The sequence below is a fragment of the Desmodus rotundus genome, chromosome 6 (genome assembly GCF_022682495.2).
Source record: "Desmodus rotundus isolate HL8 chromosome 6, HLdesRot8A.1, whole genome shotgun sequence".
NCBI classification, from domain to species: Eukaryota; Metazoa; Chordata; class Mammalia; order Chiroptera; family Phyllostomidae; genus Desmodus; species Desmodus rotundus.
The window spans coordinates 45,263,294-45,284,794 of NC_071392.1; the positions used below are offsets into that span (position 1 = coordinate 45,263,294).

Below are 21,501 nucleotides of genomic sequence, written 5' to 3' on the forward strand. Positions count from 1 at the left end.
TACAACAAAAATTTACTGATTTAAGTAATCTGAACTGAGAACAGAGAAGCCATGTACGGTGACAATGTAGACCTCATCCTGTAGAGAAAATATTATGATTTTGACATCTGATATCATATTTTTTAGCATTTCATTACACACTTTTATGTTGTAGAGAATGTAACTAGTTAATTCTCCAATGGCAGTCTGTTGGAGAAAGATCTACATGAAAACTAAATTTCCATTTAAAAAATGTAACTTCCATATGGGGTACATATTAAAGATTTACCAAAAAGAACAATACGATGTGAGAGGTTACAGGCATTGTAGGTTTAAAGCACCACACCCAAAGACATAGGAAGTGAACCCTCAGTTCTCTCTAATTTAATTAATTGGTTCCTTATAAATCTTGTCTGCTGTCTTAAGAACAAACAGTTTGTGTACTGCACCTGCCTTTCAGAGAGAACTGAAGCACAAGTGGGAGCTCATTCAGCCCAGAATGACAGAATAAGAAAGTCCGAAAGGAGCCAAGACTTTAAAATGATGACAGACTTTATCTGAAAGATTCCCTCTGGGGGCAATTTATCAATTCTGTGAAGTTTCAGTGACAGCAGCTCCTACAGAAAGATATGGATTCTTCAGCTTCGTATGTTTTGATGTATTGTAGAAAGGTATGACTCAAGGGGCATTTTACACAGCAATTAAAGTACAGAAAATTTCAATAAAAACTAGATGGGCAGTCAATTTAAAAATATTTAAAACCATGTTTTAAGTAGCTTTTAAGGCATTTGTACTAGGAAAGTTATTTTCTTATTTACTATGTGCAGGGTATTGGGTTAGAAGGGGAAATACGTCCTGACCACAAAAAGTTTGTAAGACTGATACACATGAAAGAATGTAAATTGTGTTGTGCTGTCTTAATTGAGGTTAAAATTCGAAGAAAAGAGACATAAGTGTTGGCTTAAAGAGCTGGGCATACAGGAGATGCTCAATAAATATTTGTTGATGAAATAATAAAGGAATGATGGGTATTAGGTTATTTTTGTCTTCACTGCATCTGGCTCTAAGAACAGTGCTGGACACTGGCCTTCAATGAATTTGTGTTGAATAAGTGAATATACAGATGAAGGAAATAGACCTTGAACCAAATTTTGAAAGTTGAGCACATTTTCCAGAAGTGGTAGCCACAGTAGAAATTTGGAAGAACAAATAGGCAGGGCCTAAAAAGGAGGATTGTAATCTGATATAAATAATCAGCCACTAATTTTCTAAGGAGTCATAATTAATGAAGGATCACTTATAAATTGTCTAGCATACCTTAAATCTCTTCCCATATTGCTTTCTTCTGCATCAGCTACTAAAGTTTTAAAGTCTTTTCTATAGGTCCAGTCTTATCTTACCCTACTGTCCTGCTTTCTCCTCAAGATCCATACCCTACTCTTCTGTTTACTGATGCACTTCTTGAAGGCACAGTCCTCTTTCAGTGACATGTGTCTTTATTTCTTTTTAACTCTATGGCCTTTGGCTTCTGAGGCACCATACCATGGGGCATCACTGGTGGGCTCTTATCCCTCCTCCAGGTTGACCTCTCTCTGTGGTGAACACCTCCCTATCACCTTACCCCTGAACAATGTTCTCCCCTTTCTCCTTTAGGGGAGAATGACACCTTCCTCCTGCATTTCTTCATGTCCATTCTGTGTTCTTTGTCTACTCTTTTCCTTCCATGTACACCTAGATGAGTGTCCTCCCTAAGAATTTTTCACGTCCTTTGCTTACTTTGCCTTCTGTTTGGGAGAACACAGAGACTCCAGGGGCTCCACTTATCACCTGTATCAGACTTTCAAATCTGATTCAGATCCTCAGTAGAATCTCTACCTGTATATGGCCTTTCAGAAGCCTCTACCTCAATATATGTAATATAATAAAAAACCTACTCCACACTTTCTCTTTATTTATTTACATTTTGGACATTTTCTATTTGGGGAATAACCGCATTCTTCTAGTCATCTAGGAGAGAAATCTGTGTCCTCTCCAATACTGATGCCATAATCCCACAGTCAATTGGGTGTGAACCACAGTTGGTTCCTTTTCTTCAATTATTTATTCTTTACCCCCTTCTTCACATTGTTACCACCATCAGTGCCATAATTCCTTTGTTTCTTGAACTAGTTCAGTACCCTCCTAACTTTGGGATGTCAGAAAAAAATACATTGCATGAACAGTACGTAATACAAAAATTATTCACTGTTTATCTGAAATTCTAACTTAAATAGGCTCTCCTCCAAATCTGGCAACCCTACCCTGACTGGTCTCTTGTCTTCTAATTTCTCATTGTTTCAGTCTTTATTACATACTCCTAGAATTATCTATCTAAAACACAGATAAGAATATGTTACAGAACTGACAGGGGTCATCTGATGGCTCCATGTTACCCAGAAGGAGAGAACCCAAACTCCTTGGTGTGACATTAAAGAAAATCACTTCTCTGGCTCTAGTTCGCTTCTCTACCTCCATTATGTATCTTTCCATTCATCTACATTGGGAAAATCACCCAGCTCCAAACAAATGATATACTTTTATACTTGTGGTTTTTCTCAAAATGCTGGTTTAGATTCTAACTTCTCTCTTTAAATTTAACTCATGTCCATCCTTCATGACCAAGTTCAAATGCTAGCTCCATGAGGCTTTACCCTAATCCCTCCACTTCAATTACCCAGAGCTTTTTCTGCACTTTCACAGCATTTTCATTCCATTACAGCCTATTGCATTCTCCCTTATAGTCCAGATGTTACCTGTGGGTAAGAAATCTGTCTATAGCTTTTATAATAATAAACCAAAGGTATAGTGAGTCTTAACTATTTATTAGTTACTGCTTTGAGGACTTCTTATGTATTGACTCACTATTCAACAACTCTGATTTAGGTACCATTTTCCCCAACTGTGTCCTCCATATATCCTAGTTCAGTGCTCTATAAATTCAATAGGAATTCATTAATTTTTAAAATTGAAAGAAGATACTTTTATTTGGGATAATGTACCTTGGGCTCATTCAAATGAACTTTTACTTCACAGTCAATATTATTTCATTGATTCATTAATAATCTGCTTTTTTACCAGAAAGAATTAAAGATGACTTAATCTCATATAAAGATGACAATATCTTATTGTAAAGGCACTGAATTGAGTTGATATACTATAATTCATTATGAAAACAAAAATCAAGAATTCAAATACATTATGTCAAAATGTTTAAAAGGGAAAATACTTAAATTAGGCTGGCATATTAAATGTTTATTAAAATTTTTTGGCAGGGGGAAGGCTTAAGGTTTCCCAGGAATCACTCTTAATAAAATGAGAGCCACTTTGAATTCTAATTATTTAAAGGAAATGAGCTCTAGGTCTTTAAATACACAAATCATTTCAGAATCAAGGTGAGGATATCCTCATGGTAGGAAGATTACATTTTATACTTTGTATAATTTCCCTATTGTCAAAGAGATTATTGGATATGAGGAAGCATCACAAAGGTAATGTGTCTGAGAGCACTATACACTCTGAAGTTCACCATGCTGCTCAGAGCTGTAGGAAGTAAGGAATGTGAGAGCAAGTAACAGCCAGTGCTCAAGCTAGCACTCAGGAGGCCTGTTTGTCCTGATGAACTGACATCTATACCAGTAAGATCAAAGGTTGACAATGTTTATTTCCTGTTTAACTTCCAGGTGTTGCCTGTGCTTTTCCAGTCACTCAATAAAAGAAGGCATGTGACAGCTACTCACAGTTCTGGAACGACATTCAGTGAAAGAATTTGTAACTGTGCTCTTGTTGACTAAAATGATAAATTTGAAAGGTCAAAAATTTCAACCCCTTAAATCCTCCTTGAATATTTTTTCCAAATTTCTAACTCTTTATTTGCTCTACATAATTTGAAGAAAAACCTACATGTCTTATGAACACTTGTTTTTCTTTATGTGTTGGCCAATCTATTAGAAAGTAGATAATATTATTAAAGTACTATGAAGTATTATAAACCTTTTTCTTTCTTAGCTTCCCATAACAAAAGAATTATGCCCCATGAAAACAAATGACTCACCTGGAGGACTGGTTTTTGGAAGCTAGGACATTGGACAGGGGAGTTACTTTGTTCTCAGTTCTTTTCCATTGTCTTTTCAGCTATGACCACAAAGGAAGTGATGAGGAAGGGGTTATGGCATTTTGTCTTCAGGCCTAGTCATGGCATGCCAAAACTAGCTCTCTTACAGGAAGGTTCCAGCAGGGTTCATCTGAAGCAGGTGTGAGCACCACAGGCTTTTGCTCAACAGTAGAACTCATATTTCCTGAATTTTCATTTTATATTGTAGATGACAAACAATTTTACTTCCTCAGGAATAGGTGCTGGCCTAGAATTTGCCCTAGGTCAACGAAATTTGTTCAAAATGTACCTACCCATAACAAAGTAAAACCTCAGGTTCCCGTAACCAGTAGTGTCCATGTATGGAGTACATAATTTCCTCTCTCCATCTTTGGGGAAGACCATTGATAAACCGGATTCTATTGTTCCACATTCTGTACCAATGACAGCTCCCAAGATGTCCCATCTTAAAAAAAATGAGAATCATTAAGAATTAGAATATTATGTCAAATCCTCAAAAAGTATAATTTTTATTTTAATAAAGAACAGAGTATTGAGTAATTCTGAAACAAAAATATGGAACTGCAGATTTTAGGTAATGAACAAAGTTTTAAACATACTCTATTCACAATTATGTTCTTTTCCATAAAAAGATAAATTTAATCAACACATTGTATATAGTGTTCAATAATAGTGTTAATTCTCAAAGTACTTACCATTGAGGTGGGAAATAAAAAAAGAAAACAGGAAACCATAAAAAAGCAGTATCATAATGTCATAAGTACTCATGTGATGTTTTGCACATTAAAAAAATACCTGCAGAATGAAAAGGTATAAAAGCTGGCAAAAAAAAAAAAAAAAGACTACGGAATTTAAACTGGGTCTTGTCAAATAGGTATTTGTATATGTAGAGAGAATAAAATATTTACTATTTAAAAATCTTATTTCTCCTTAGTATTTATTTCTGGTCATGTCTAATGTGGCCATTGTTAGTCGTACAAGTAACTTGCCTACAGAAGGAGAAAACTGGGACATACTGAGATAAGTGACTTGCCTAAGGCTAACCACCTATTTGACTCTAAAACTAAGATCTTCTGAGTCTCAGTTTTCTCTTAGTTTATTTATTTATTTATTTTTCACATTTTTTATTGTTGTGCAAGTATAATTGTCTCTGTTTTCTCCCGACCACTCCCCAAACTGCTGTTAGTTTAGTAGTTACATTTCTAAAGAGGGTAGTATGTCAGGATGATTATGTTGAAGTATTCCAGTTTATAATAGATTTGTGACCAAAGTGTTTACAAAATGCCTACTATTTTATATTTTAATAGATTATATCAATCATTCAGGAGCACCATAAATAACTTTTTTTGAGGAAGCTCTTAATAGTACTGGCCAATTGTAAATTAATCAGGAAGCTCTCTTGACTCATACAAGAAAATTTCACACTGGTTCATTGATCTTTTACTTGGTCCATTATTCCAATTAAACCACTCAGCCTGCTGATCCACAAAACAAGTTAAGGTTATAAATGATGCATATGATGACTGCTTTTAGTCATCTATATATTTTAGGCCATTTATAAAGTTAAACATTAAATTAAAAAGATGGAATTGTCACGGGCTAAAAGAACCTTCTATTCAAGTGAGAAATGAGATCAATAGTCTTTTTCTCTTAATTATTAGTTGTAAGTGAATAACTCCTCTAGATTAATCAAATAAATTATTTTCATGACCTCTACCACAGAATTGTGTCAGATATAATTCAGACTGTATAGTTCTTTTCAATCTTTACTTCAAAGTCCAACATATTCTAATTTTACTCTACATTGGCCTTTACTTCTCTGCTATTTATTGGAAGATTACCAAATGAAGTTACTTTCTTTAGAAACCCAAATATTTAAAATCAAGTGAAATGAAAAGCTTAGTTCATTTTGAAGAGAAAGAAACAGAGAGAAGTCTGAAAATCATTTTGTATAAGTCTCATCACCTTGAATAAATTATCTTATACTTATTAAAAATTCAGTAGGAGCCTGTTGTAGCACAAGCTCATTCATTTATAAATTTGTAGAAGCGCTGGCTTGAGCTCAGCTAAAGGCAAAGTATCCTAAAGGGGATCTCAGATCTCCATCAACTACTGAGGGGCTTGGGGAGGGCCTTTCACTCCTGGACTTTACAGTTCTGATCCCTAAGGTTGCAAAATTGTGGTTAATTCCAGTTATAAAATGATATGATCTCTGTCTCTCTCCTAATATAACAATGACATGAAGTAAAATTATAACTAAACCTTTGAGGCCAGCAGTGGTAATGGAGGAGCTTTACAATGCTAGCAATATCTAGGATGACATGGCGATTTCTCTGAAAAGAATGTTAGTTCTCTACGATTTAAATTATGTTTTCTCCAAGGAAATGTGGTTCTATGTGAACTGCATTTGAAGAAACGTCTGCCTATGGGAGAGAGAGCTCAGTACAACATAGCAATGTATATTTATTCTTTGATGACTAATTCTAAAAATAAAGACCCCAAATTATTTATTATAAATACAGTGGTAGCTATTATTTATTATAGAGTGGGATAAGTTGGAATACAAAAAATGTTTAATAATCAATAAAATGCCTTAAGGCAACTTTTTCCCTTAGAGGTAGCAAGATCACAATAATATTTAATTTATATATTTAAAATACAACTTTCTACTTTTTATGTCAAGAAAAATAAATGTTTTTTGCAAACAAAAATAATTTAAAGAAATTTCTTCACTGGAAAAATTTTTTTTTTTTCTTCACTGGAAAATTGATGGTTCCCCTACCAGCTGTTTTGGTTTGAGAATAAAATTGTTTTAATTGGATCAAACTTTATTCCTTTTAAGAATGATATTAGAGAATAGGACTTAAATGTTATTAACAAAAAAAAGACAGAGATAAATATGTCAGGCAATGATGTGTCAATAAATGGAGGAAATTCTTTCACAATATATACATATACCAAATCACCGTGATGTACACTTTAAAGAGTTTACAATTTTAAATTTCTCAATAAAATACAAATAAGGGAGACTTCCGGCCAAGAGGTAGGCATAGCTAGATATACTTTGCCTCCTCCCACAACCAAAGGAAGGACAACTACCAATTTAAAAGCAAAAAACCCCCCAGAACTGCCAGAAAATCAAACTGTATGGAAGTCTGACAACCAAGTCATTAAAGAAGACACATTCATCCAAACTGGTAGGAGGGGCAGAATCAGGCTAGGCAGTGACTGGCAGTCCCACACTTGTGTGCGGATAAACCAGGAGGAACAACTGCGGAGTGAGACAGTGAAACCCAGGTTTCCAGCATGGGGAAATAAAACCTTAAAACCCCTGACTGAAAAAAACCTGTGGCAGTTGTGGCAGCAGGAGAAACTCCTAGCCTCAAAGGAGAGTTCTTGGAGAGACCTATGGATTCCTAGAATGTACAAAAACCCACCCACCTGAGAATCAGTAACAGGAGGGCCCAATTTGCTTGTGGGTAGTGGGGGGAAGTGACTGAAAGCAGGGCGAGAGCTGAGCAAGTGGCATTGTTTCCTCTCTGACCCCTCCCCCACATACAGCATCACAACACAGTGCAGTGGGTTACCCTGCCCTGGGGAATAATATATAAGGCTCCACCCTTTACATGTAATAGGTATGCTGAGACAAAGAAATATGGCCCAAATGAAAGAACAGATCAAAGCTCCAGAAAATGAACTAATCAATGAGAAAATAGCCAACTTATCAGATGCAGAGTTCAAAAGACTGGTAATCAGGATGCTCACAGAATTGGTTGAGTACAGTTGCAAAATAGAGGAAGAAGTGAAGGCTATGCAGAGTGAAATAAAGAAAAATACACAGGTAATCAAAAGTGAAGGAAAGGAAACTGGGACTTAAGTCAATGATTTGGAGCAGAAGGAAAAAATAAACATTCAACTGGAAGAGAATGAAGAAACAAGAACTCAAAAAAATGAGGAGAGGCTTAGGAACCCCCAGGACAACTTTATACATTCCAACATCCGAATCATAGGGGTACCAGAAGGAGAAGAGGAAGAAATTGAAAAGGTATTTGAAAAAAATAATGAAGAACTTCCCCAATCTGGCAAAGGAAATAGACTTCCAGGAAGTCCAGGAAGCTCAGAGAGTCCCAAAGAAGTTGGACTCAAGGAAGCACACACCAAGGCACATCCATATTAAGTTACCCAAGATTAAAGATAAGGAGAGAATCTTAAAAGCAGCAAGAGAAAAGGAGACAGTTACCTACTAAGGAGTTCTCATAAGACTATCAGTTGATTTCTCAAAAGAGACCTTACAGGCAAGAAGGGGCTCAAAAGAAGTATTCAAAGTCGTCAAAGGCAAGGACCTATATCCAAGATTACTCTATTCAGCAAAGCTATCAATTAGAATGGAAGGGCAGATAAAGTGCTTCCCAGATAAGGTCAAGTTAAAGGAGTTCATTATCACCAAGCCCTTATTATATGAAATGTTAAAGGGATTTATCTAAGAAGAATAAGATAAAAAAATATGAAGAGTAAAATGACAACAAACTCACAACTATCAACATCTGAACCTAAAAACAAACAAACAAACAAACAAAAAATTAGCAAACAACTAGAACAGGAACAGAAATGGAGATCACATGGAGGTGTGGCAGTGGGGAGGGGAAGAATGGGGGAGAAGTACAGGGAATAAGAAGCATAAATGGTAGATACAAAATAGACAAAGGGAGGTTAAGAATAATATAACAAATGGAGAAACCAAAGAACTTGTATGTACAACCCATGGATATGAACTAAGGGGGAGGGGGAGAAGTACTGATGGGAGGGGGTGCAAGGTGGAGGGATATAAAGGGGAGAAAAAAATGGGACAACTGTAATAGCATAATAGAATATTTTTTAAAAATAAAAAATAAATCATATGTCAATTTGAATTATATCAATAAAGCTAAAATTAAACAAAAAATTTCCTTCATGAGCTTAAAATAAGTATTGTATATATTCTTTGAAGGGAAACTTGGCAGTGACTACCAAAATAAAGATTACATATATGCATATATATGTATATGTATGCATACACATCTGACTCTTCAAATTTCCTTTTAGAAATTTATCTTTCAGAAATACTTTAACAACTATGCAAAATATTTTATTACAATGTTCTTTGTCTATTAATAGGGGTTGATATATATATAAAATTGATATATATACACGAACGCTTTAACAGTAGGAAATGAGATTCGCATAGGGATTTTGATTTTTATTTTAAACATTTGCTTTGAAATAATAAAATAATATTCAAGTAAAAAGAATTTTAAAAGGCATTTAATTTATATGTATCATAATTCAGAATGAAAACCTAAATGATCTCATTATAGTTTGATGAAAATACTAAGAATGTTAACATAGGCAATAAAGGTTTTATATTTAATCAGATTATTTCTTACCATTATCGGCATAAAAAGTTGTGAAGGTAATGGAACATTTTCCATTACCTATGAAAAACTGTTTTATTATAAATTCCAGAATATATTAAACCAATTGGCAACCTTAGGTTTGAACTAAAATATAGAAGAAAGCCTGGCTATAAGATCCTGCATTTGCCAAATTCATAGATTTTTAATCTACTATGAATTCTCTGAGATTAAGTAAATTCATTATTTCCATAAGGTCCCTATTTGGGATGAATTTTCTGATATTTAATAAGGGATGTACTAGAGGTAAAAACCCTTCCTCATTAATTTATATTCATGAGGTTCATCACCAGTATGAGTCCTGTGATGTCTAGCCAGGTGTGTACATTGACTGAAGGCTTCTCCACATCCATTACATTTACAGGTTTTCCCTCTATCAGGACAGCTTAGGGGAAGGTAAAGGATGAGCTCTGTTTGAAAGCTTCCCTGAATGTACTGATTGCATTACAAAAAGTGATGTTCTTCATTTGGTTCTACTGTAGTTCACTTAATTTTATTTTAGGGTTTTTATTACACATGTTTCTTACGCTCTCTTTGGATTAACATTAATAAAAATATTGGTTTTAGAATGGTAAACAGCATTCAGCTTTCTTACCAATAAGACAGAAATATGACCTACTCCGGAGAATGTTGACAGAAAATAATGTATTGCTTGGGACATTATACTATCAATCAACGTTAGTTTCCTTTTCTCCCTCTCTATAAACTGTAGTGCTATTTTCAAAAAATATTATAAATGAAAGTAGAAATTAAGATGAATTTCTAAGATATAATAAGTGTATATTTTTCATACTAGAATGAGCAGAGAAACAACCCTGGACAAAGTTGCAGTACAGTATGTAAGGTGTTTTTCCTTAAATATCTTTAAGCAAAGAGATACTTAGCTGAAAGCTTGCATTTTATCTATCTGTGGGTCTGCTGTATTGAGATTTTGGTCCCAATCTACCTGAGCCCCTGTTAACTGCCTGTCAAAGTGGGTTTTGCTTTAATAAAAATAAACATGCCTATTAAAAATAAGACCCATTTAATACAATGTTAATTTAGACTGGCAATCTATTTTCAATTTACTTACCCTGAATTATAAGCTTAAATAAAATCCCTCTTTAGCTTTATAAGGATTTTGTAAAAAGTATTCTAATCAGGGGTAACATAATTCTGGGTAGGACAGAGGGAGTAATTTATAGAAAATAAGAAGAAGATGCTCAAACTGTTCTAAAGAGTTCTAAACTTAAAGCCTATTTTTAATAAAATAATCAACTTACATTGAAAAGGCTATAATGGAGCTACTTTCTTTGGTCTATATGCAGTTTTAATTTTCAATGGTTATATGTAAGATTCTTTGGTACAATCTCTCTAGAACAAGGAATACAATATAAAATCATTTTATATTACTTTTTTCTTAATTTTATTAGAGAGCATTCAATTTTAAGAAAGACATTTTGTCCCACTTTGCAAGCAATGTCTTTAAAATATATAACTAATATTTGCATTTTGGTCTCTTTATTAAATCACCTATCAGACACTAAGTTATGGTTGACCTGAGGAAACCATTGTCTGTGCTAAAATTTTTTCCATAATTTTAGTTTAGTTATTTTTAAATATATTTCTTGAAAGAGCCTCTTCAGAGAAAATTTATAAAGCAGTTATCTTAATAGAGTGTAGATGGTAGTAGAATGGGACTATTAGACCGGGAGTTGGAGGGAATTGGAAATAAGTTAGCAGTTCAGAGATTACTCTCTCTGACCATTTGAAAAGAGTCAGCAAGGCCAAAGATGAGAAAGGACATTTGGTCCTAGGATAAATCATGTTTCTCCTCTGGCATCTTTTCTATGTCTTGCTGGTGCGTTAAAATTCTAGGTATTCTTTCACATGTGGAAAGTATTTGCCACTACTAGCTTTTTATTTTTATTTTTTATTTAGGGAAAGACTTCATAGAAGTGATGGCTATGGCCTGAGAAAAGACACTTGCATAAGTCATTCTAAAAAAGTACAATTAGAAATATTTTTTGAAGTTTATTTATTATTATTTGATTAAGTATATTTTATTGATTATGGTAGTATGATTGTCCTACTTGTTTTCCCCTTTTCCTTCTTTCCCTGGATACCCCCATTCCCTCCATTAATTCCCCCCCTTAGTTCATGTCCATGGGTCATACATATAAGTTATTTGGCTTCTCCATTTCCTATACTATTCTTAACACTCCTCTGTTTATTATTATTATTTTTTAATTGTCACCCAAGGATATGTCTTTAAAAAACTGATTGGAGAGAGAGAGAGAGAGAGAGAGAGAGAGAGAGAGAGAGAGAGAGAGGAAGAAACACCAATGTGAGACAGAAACATCACATTCATCTGTTACCTCCCACACTCATGATGATTGGAGATCGAACCCCCAACCTAGGTATATGTCCTGACTGGGAATTGAACCTACAAACTTTTGGTGTATGGGATGACACTCCAACCAACTGAGACACCCAGACAGGGCTTTTTGAAGTTTAAAGAAAGAAATTCTATTTGTTTTTTATTATGATAACAATATTCTCAATATTGAAAAATTGGGAAATAAAAAGACCAGAAGAAAAACATCGCCCATAATCACACTATTCCAGAGACAAAAACAAATAATATTTTAGTATATTTGCTTCTTATACTTTTACACATATATTTCTAGAGAGTTGTAATAATACTGTACAAATGTTTTTGTGTTGTGCCCTTTTTCACTTACATTAATAATGCACACATTTTCCAGGTTATTATTAACACCTTGTAACAGGCCATATAATATTTTATTATATACATGACAAGCTATAGTTTTCATTATTCTATTATTGAATTTCAAAATATAGTAATAGATAATTGAATTATTTAGCCTACTTTGTGGGCCGGAGGAATTAAATTTTCAGTTTCCTAATGCTCCTGGATATGTTTTAGAGTACAGACAACCCCAAGCTATTCTTCCTAAGACATCAGAGTTTTGTTCTTCACATAAACTCTTGCATATTCAGGATTGTCTTGTGGCCTGTGTTGATCAGGTGAACAACCAAGGAAGGAATATGGAAAACAAAGACATATTGAAGAAGTGGGCATATGGACATTTTGGTGCCAGCAACCTACTCTGATATTTTCAACAGAAAAATCCTATCACTGGCTGATGTTGTCCTAGGATGTCAGGAATCAAATCATTTAAGAAGAATTCAGATTTCATCCTCCTTTTCCATATGACTTCAGTAAAGAAGGTCCTCCCAGATAGGGAGCCAGTGGCTATATTTTGGATGCTCATTTGGACAGCTGGTTTGTAGAGGGGAAAGGGGCCACTAACCAATTCAAGAATGGCAGCGCCAAGGGCAAACATGTTGTGTAAATGTGCTGCAAATTAAAAAAGGGTTTAGAATTCATATGAAGGAGTTCCAGAATAATTTTAGCACATCTAACTAATCATATAGAACTTTTTTTAAATTTGAAAACAAACACTTTATATTTTTTAAAGATAAAAATAATTTGCTTAAATAGAAAGCAATGTTAAAGAGGGGTTCCAAGATGGCTGCAGGGTAGCTGGAAGTTCTGTCCACTTGCTCCCAGTCCTGGATTGGTCTTGCAGCTAAACTACAGAGCAATCAATTCAAAAGTCCACTTGAGTGTGAGTGAGGGCAGGAGTGAGTGAGTGTGAGCACGGAGTGTGTGGGTGTGTGTGTGAGTATGTATGTGTCTGCCTGCCTGCAAGGGCACGCAGGGGCAGGTGGCTTGGGCTCTTCTGGTGGAGTGGCTGCCGCTGCTGCCCAGCCTAGTGTATCTGGCTATGCAGATTTGGAGCAGGAGCCAATTTGAGGAAATTACAATATCCTCCTAGGGAAAAAGCCACCACAGTGGCCACACCTTGGTGCCTAAACTTGTCTCTGTGCCCTCTGCCCTGGGCAGGGCCTTGCACCCTGATGGCCACTGGGAGCCAGGGTCTGTGGGCTGCGGTACAAGCCAGGGAGGGGGCTATTACCTTTCAGGACATGGGAGCTGCGGGAGTTGTGAATGAGGCAGAATATGAATGAGGAGGCTGTGGTTTGGCTGAGGAGCTGCGAGCACTGGGGGAAGAGAAAGGTGGCTGGGGTGGCACTGGCTGCAGAGACCACGGTGGAAGAGCAGCAGCGGGAGCCCAAGATTGAGACTCACTGGAGGGAGTGACATGAGGGCCCTGCCACCAACTAGTCTTACAATTTTGCTGCTGGACACTTCCTTCCTTCCCCCACCCTATCAAGAAGATATGAGACTTAAAAGAAGATGATGTATACAGGATATAATCTATGGATTTGAGAGAGAGGGGGGGAAGCATTGGTGTAAGATAGAAGCATCGAGGGGGGGTGGGCAGGGCAGGGGAGAGCAATGGAGGAAAAATGGGGACAACTGTGATTGAACAACAATAAAAAAATTTAAAAAAGAGAAGCATCAATAGGTGGCCTCCTGTATGTGCCCTGATGGGATTCCAGCCACACCTAGAAGCCAATTCAAGGCAGAGGTGGTCCTGGTAGGGGTTGAGCCCCTTAGCCAGACCGGGAAAAGTTCCCATCAATGAATGGATGAACAAAAATCAGGACTCAAATATAATAGGGGGGTCCACAAAATCCACACAAGGGACATCCCTAGAACATCCAGATCAGAAGATCAAGGATTCTGACCATGGGTACTCTCTGCTCTGCAGAGAGACGAAAAATGCTGGAGAAAAATGCACTACCTCTTTTTTAAATTCCTTTTTTCCTTTTCCTCAAAGGGGCAAATCATAGGCTTTGTGTTTGTGGCTACCCACCTTGGACCCTAGCAAGGGGAGGGTGGTGTGGACTGGAGCTGTGTGAGGCGAGTCTGGAGTGGGAGGCACTGGGGAGAGTCTTGGTGGAGCAGCTGTGGGATTTGGGGGCCCCAATATACCTGAGCTCCACAGCAGCCATTTTTCTTGAGAAGACTTAGTTCTTCCCAGGGGAAAATTAATTACCTTACTGTGTGGGAAATTGCTCCCCACACTCCCCGGAAATCCCCTTGCCACAACCTCTGAAATCCTGTCAGCAACTTTTTTTTGGTATTTTAAAAAGTTTTGTTTGTTCTTTTCTTTCTTTTTTTTCTTCCACCCTACATTCTAACCTGTGCTGAGGAGACAGCACAGGCTCAGGGTCATCGGAGACTGGCGGAAGGTGCAGCCAATCCATACACTATCCTGGGAAACAGACTGGTGCTTTCCCCTCATGGGAATGCCACAGAAACACTCTTCTGGCATGCGGAAGACCCAAAATCTGTGATCTGGAAGCCTACCTACTAGGGGCCCTGCCCTACCAAGTACAGGGAAATATCCCAGACAGACTCAAACTAGTGGCTCAGAAGAAGGGGAACACACACACCATCTTGCCTGAAGTCTGAAAGGCACCTGCTGTGGGAGATCCAGAAATCAGCTCCCTGTTTCCACCAAAAGCTCTCTCAGAAATAGTTAGGTCTGTAACTAGTCTAAGATTGACAGCAAGCCAGCAGGCAGAGACAGGCAGAGGTGGATCCTGTGGTGACTTGGGACATTTGCTGACACACCCCTGGCTCCAGTGCTGATAAATGCTAGCTTTTCAGAGCAGCTTGGCCCACCCTGGGAGCAGCCACACCCGGAGGAATCAGCCACAAACAGTGGATCGCCTGCAGATTTGAAAAGACAGCCAAGGGCCAGATGTGGACATCATCTGACACTGGCTTATAGCAGACTCACACATCAGAGTGATACATTAAAGAAATAAAATTACAGGACAATATCTCTGATGAACAAATGCTAAAATCCTCAACAAAAAACTTGCCAACTGGATCCAACAACACATAAAAAACATCATACACCATGAACAAATGGGATTTATTCCATAGATGCAAGGATGGTACAATATTTGAGAATCAATAAATGTGATACATCACATAAACAAAATGAAAGACAAAAGTCACATGATTTTATCAGTGGATGCAGAAAAGATATTTGAAAAAATCCAGCACCCATTTATGATAAAAAGAATCAGCAAAGTGGGAGCAGAGAAAGCATACTTCAATACAATAAAGGTCATATATGAAAAACTTACTGACAACATCATACTCGATGGGCAAAATCTAAAAGCATTTCCCTTAAGATCAGGAATAGGACAAAGGTGCCTGCTTTCATCAATCTTACTCAACATAGTACCAGAGGTCCTAGCCCCAGTGATCAGACAAGATGAAGAAATAAAAGGCATCCAGATTCAAAAGGAGGAAGTAAAACTGTAATTATTTGAAGATGACATGATAGTATACATAGAAAACCCTATTAACTCCACCAAAAAACTACTCGACCTGATAAGTGAATTCCACAAAGTAGCAGGATACAAAGTAAATTATTCAGAAATTAATGGCATTTTTGTATAACAAAGATGAACTATCAGAGAGAGAAAAATAAGAAAAAATCCTATTTACAACTGCAACAAAAAAATAAAGTACCTAGCAATAAATTTAGTCAACAAGGTAAAAGACCTGTGCTTGGATAACTATAGAACAGTGAAGAAAGAAATTGAGGAAGATACAAATAAATAGAAGCATATACCCTGTTCATGCACTGGAAGAATAACGTCATTAAAGTGTCCATACTATCCAAAGCAATTTATGGATTCAATGCAATTCATATTAAAATGATGTTAATCATTAACCAATGGCATATTTCACAGATTTAGAACAAATACTTCAAAAATTTATATGGAACCAAAAAAGACCATGAAAAGCCACAGCAATCATGAGAAAGAAGGTCAAAGTTAGAGGGCTCACAATACCTGATAACAAATGATACTACAAGGCCACTGTAATAAAAACATTCTGGTACTGGCATAAGAACAGGTTCATAGATCAATGGAACCAAACAGAGAGCCCAGAAATGAACCCATGTCTCTATGGTCAATTAATATTTGACAAATGGGGCACAGGCATACAATGGAGTAAATATAGCCTCTTCAATAAATGGTGTTGGAGAACTGAACTAGCACATGAAAGAAAAATGAAACTAGACCACCAACTTATACCATATACCAGAATAAACTCAAACTGGATAAAAAACTTGAACATAAGTCATCACACCATAAAAGTCCTAGAGGAGAACATAGGCAGTGAAATTTAGGATACCCCATGTAGCAATATTTTTGTCACTATATCTCCTAGGACAAGGGGAATAGAGGGGAAAAAAAACCCTAAACAAATGGGACTACATCAAATTAAAAGCTTTTGCATGGCTAAAGAAACCATAAGCAAAATGAAAAGGGAAATAACCATATAGGAGGACATATTTGCCAATGATACATCAGATAAGGGTTTAATCTACAGAATATATAAAGAACTCATATGACTCAACACCAGGAAGACAAACAATCCAATTAAAAAATGGGAAAAGGACTTGAACAGACACTTCTCCAAGGGGGACATACAGAGGGCTCATAGGCATATGAAAAAATGCTCAACATCACTAGCCATCAGAGAGATGCAAATTAAAACCACAATGAGATATCACCTCATACCTGTTGGAATGGCTATCATTCATAAATCAACAATGAGTACTGGTGAGGATGAGGAGAAAAGGGAACCCTAGTGCACTGTTCATGGGAATGTAGACTGGTGCAGCCACTGTGGAAAACAGTATGGAATTTCCTCAAAAAATTAAAAATGGAACTGCCTTTTGACCCAGTAGTTCCACTGCTGGGACTATACCCTCAGAATCCTGAAACACCAATTCAAAAGAATTTATGCACCCCTATGGTCACAGCAGCACAATTTACAATAGCCAAGTGTTGGAAACAGCCTAAATGTCCATCAGTAGATGAACAGATTAAAAAACTGCAGTACTTTTACACAGTGGAATACTATCCAGCAATAAAGAAGATGGAATTCCTACTCTTTGTGACAGTGTGGATGGAACTGAAGACTGTTATGCTAAGTGAAATAACCCAGTTGGCGAAAGAAAAATACCTTAAGATCTCACTTACATGAGCAATCTAATGAACACAATAAACTAATGAGTCAAACAGAACCAGAGACATGGAAACAGGGACAGACTGACAGCTGCCAGAGGAAAGGGAGTGGGAAAGATTGGTGGAAGGAAGGGGCAGGGATTAGTCAGAGAACATGTATGAATGACCCATGGGCATGGACAACAGTGTGGGGATGGACTGTGGGAGCGGTGATGGGGGTTGGGACTAGACAGAGGAAGGCAAAGGGGGAAAATTGAGACAACTGTAATAGAATAAACAAGAATAAAAAGATACATAATAAAAAAGGAAAAGTAAAAAAATAAAGCAATGTTAGAACCCAGGTCAAAAGCAAAACAGAACAAGTAAGAAGTAGTATGTGTCTTTTAACAGCTTGCAACAAGTTTACTCTGATCCAGTTTAGCACTTTCATGGTTTTAATAGATACCCACTTATCATTTTAACTAGCATAATTGTCTTTTTTTCCTTAATGACATTTAGGGATTTCATTGGCCCATTTAATTTTGTTTGTGTTTCTTTTATATCTCATTAGAAAATGAGCAAAGTTTCTTGAGCACTTTTCTGGTCATGTCCCATTACTGATAGTAATTAGAGTTGGAATAACAACTAATGTTTAAGTTTTTTTTTTTTTGCTAGCTTATTATGTGCCATGTGTTGTGCAAAGTGCTATAATATATTGTTGCATAGAATGCCCCTTTATATGGGATACATTTTATTTAATCTGATTTAAATATCTGATTTTAATATGCCTCCTTGCTTCTTTTATTGAATTTGCTTAGTATATTAGTTTCTCTTCTTTGACTTTCAACTTCTTGTGTTATTTTAGTTTGGGTCTCTCATAAGTGGAGTATATACAGCTGATTTAAAAAAAACTTACTGTGAGAATCTCATTTAGTAAATGAATACAAGTCACACAAATGTATCATTACTGATATGTTTACACTGATTCCTGCCAAATTGTTCTGCTTCCTATTCACTGTGTTATTTATTCACTTTGTTTCACTTTCCTGAAATTTGCTGGACTAAGTCCTCTGTTCTGAGTTAACCTAATGTTTTTGAAGTTCTATAACCTGTGTTGACTTACCTGATTTTTTAACATACATATTTACATTTACAGTTTTGTATTAACATTACAAATTAACCAAGATGTCTGTCCTCACTCCAGGCAAGTTAAGAACTTTGGCAGTATTTTATTTCCTTATTCTCCCTCTCTTTTTGTCAACTTCTCTTTGTACCTCTCAACTGGGCTTAATTCCAAATTTTTATTAAAATTTTTTACTAACAAGAAGGTGAAGGGATTAACCAAAAAAACACTCACACATAGCACACAGACACAGAGAGCAGTGTGGTGACAGCTGGAGTGAGGGGGTGAAGGGTGGGTGGAGGTGGGCAAAGGGGGAGAAGCTGTGGTGGGGGGGATGGAAAATCTTTGCTTGGGGCAATGGGCACACGATGCAGTGTGCACATGATATTTTGTTGAGTTATACACTTGAAGCCTGTATGGAACCAATGTCTCCCCAATAAATTCAATTCACAAAAACAAACAACCCCCCCCCACCCGCAAATGTTTATTTAGACTGAACTACAAACTTAATTTTTTACTTGGTCATTACTCTTTGTTTGACTCTCCCATCTTCCTCTTGGGTTAAACTTCCAGGCATACACACATCTTCTAGCAATTCTCCCACAGGGTAAACTTTCTGAACCTTGCACCTCTGAAAAGGCTTTTATTTTCCATGGAAAGAAAGACATTTTTCCAGAGAATTTTATGTTCCAAATAATTCCTTTCAGAAATTAAAATAACTACTTCATTTTTTAAAACTTATGCTTAGTGCTACAAAGGAAAGTACAATGAATTTCAAGTAGAAGCTTTCAGAATTTCCTCTGTTAGTTTCTCCCAGATGCTCGAGGACTGGGAATTTCTCCACTCGTTTTGCTAAATGTTTTGATTCAGAGGTCTTTTCTTTCTTCTTCTTTTGTAAATTTCAGGAACTTTTCTTTAATAATAAATATTCTTTGAGTATTTCATTCAATATATTCCCTCTGACCTTTCCTTCTGGAAGTCTTATTATTTCTAATGTTAAAAGTCCTATTATTTTAATGTTTAATTCACCCACCCATCATTTATATCTCTTTCTTACATCTAATGACCTTAGTTTTGGAAATATATCAAGACTCAAATGTCCAGCTCGTTAATTTGTTCTTCACTTATGCCTATACTGATACTTAGGGGGAGAAAATTCTTCAAGTTTGTTTTCTCACATATTTTTTATTTCATTACAAAATCTGTTTTAACTTCATAAACACTGTATGCTCTCTGATTCCTCTGAGGATATTAATTATCCTCCTCATAAAGTCTCCATTTGTTAAGTCTGTTACTTCCATTTCCTCAGCTCTCAGTTTTTTAGTTTGATGTTTATTATGGAGTTCATTTTACTCAGATTTGATGATTCTAGATCATTTTTTAAAATTTGTTTCTACTATTCTCTCTGTTTGGGTACATAAATGGCTACCGATGGGGGTGGGGTAAGATGAGCCCTTGGCTGTGGACGACCTCGGTGGCTCCTCATCCCTTTGAGGTTTCCAGTTTCCTAGCATTGCCCTGCTTCTCCTTTCCAAGTGTCCACATTCACTGCTTGTTCCTGGGGACAGACCTCTGCTGGGAGGTGGGTGTAGGGAGGGCCCATCTACTTGGCAGGGCCTACAGCAGCACCTCAGGGTGCCATCCTGTTCTGCGTCCAGCATCGCTGATCTGGAGCAGCACCGGGACATGTTTTCTGTGTCTTATTCAATGCGTTTTGGGCTACAGATTCCTCCTTCCATCAAATTCCTTACTCTTCTGTATTTCTTTTTTGTGTAACCCTTAATTTCTGATCCAATTTGGCAACACTTTCTTGCTTTATAGAGTTGTTACAAATTAATTTGCTCATTTTCTGTAATTTCTAAGCATTGGGGCAGGTGGGGAAGACTGGAACACGCTGTCTTTATTCAAAAACTCTAATATCCATTGCACCTGTGGAGTTGTTCTTTAACATGAATACTCTGGTGACAGCAATAAAAAAGATATTTTAAAAAGGAATCTGAATAGTAAAAACATATAATGTTTCCATTGGAACTGAATGACTATAAAAATTCCATATTACAGCAATGCATTTTTCTTTATTTTATTTTTCTAAATATATTTTATTGATTAGGCTATTGAAGTTGTCCCATATTCCCCTCTGCCCTGCATACCATCTCCCACCTGCATCATCCTTCACCCCCTTAGTTCATGTCCATGGGTTGTTGATATAAGTTCTTTAGCTTCCACATTTCCTATACTATTGTTAACCTCCCCCTGCCTATTTTCTACCTACCATTTATGCTACTCACTCCCTGTACCTTTTCCCTCATTACCCACCCCCTTCCCCACTGATAACCCTCCCTGTGATCTCCATTTCTGCGATTCTGTTCCTGTTCTAGTTGCTTGTTTTCTTTTTTTTTTTTTTTTTAGGTTTGGTTGTTGAGAGTTGTTAATGTGTTGTCATTTTACTGTTCATAGTTTTTATCTTCTTTTTCTTAGATAAGTACCTTTAACATTTCATATGATAAGGGCTTGGTGATGATGAACTCCTTTAACTTGACCTTATCTGGGAAGCGCTTTATCTGCCCTCCCATTCTAAATGATAGCTTTCAAGGATAGAGTAATCTTGGATGTAGGTCCTTGCCTTTCATGACTTTGAATACTTCTTTCCAGCCCCTTCTTGCCTGCAAGGTTTCTTTTGAGAAATCAGCTGATAGTGTAATGAGAACTCCTTTGTAGGTAAGTGTCTCCTTTTCTCTGGCTGCTTTTAAGATTCTCTCCTTATCTTTAATTTTAGGTAATGTAATTATGATGTGCCTTGGTGTGTGCTTCCTGGGGTCAACTTCTTTAGAACTCTCTGA

At 36.5% G+C, this 21,501-nt stretch overlaps 1 protein-coding gene across 1 annotated transcript in view; it reads right to left on the reverse strand.

Annotated features, from left to right (window-relative positions):
- The window catches only part of RELN (reelin), a 581,497-nt gene that overhangs the window by 197,916 nt on the left and 362,080 nt on the right, over window positions 1-21,501 (reverse strand). The window contains exon 12 of the mRNA XM_024557430.3: window positions 4,423-4,574. Within this exon, the coding sequence (XP_024413198.2) occupies window positions 4,423-4,574 (152 nt within the window). The remainder of the gene's footprint in view (window positions 1-4,422; window positions 4,575-21,501) is intronic.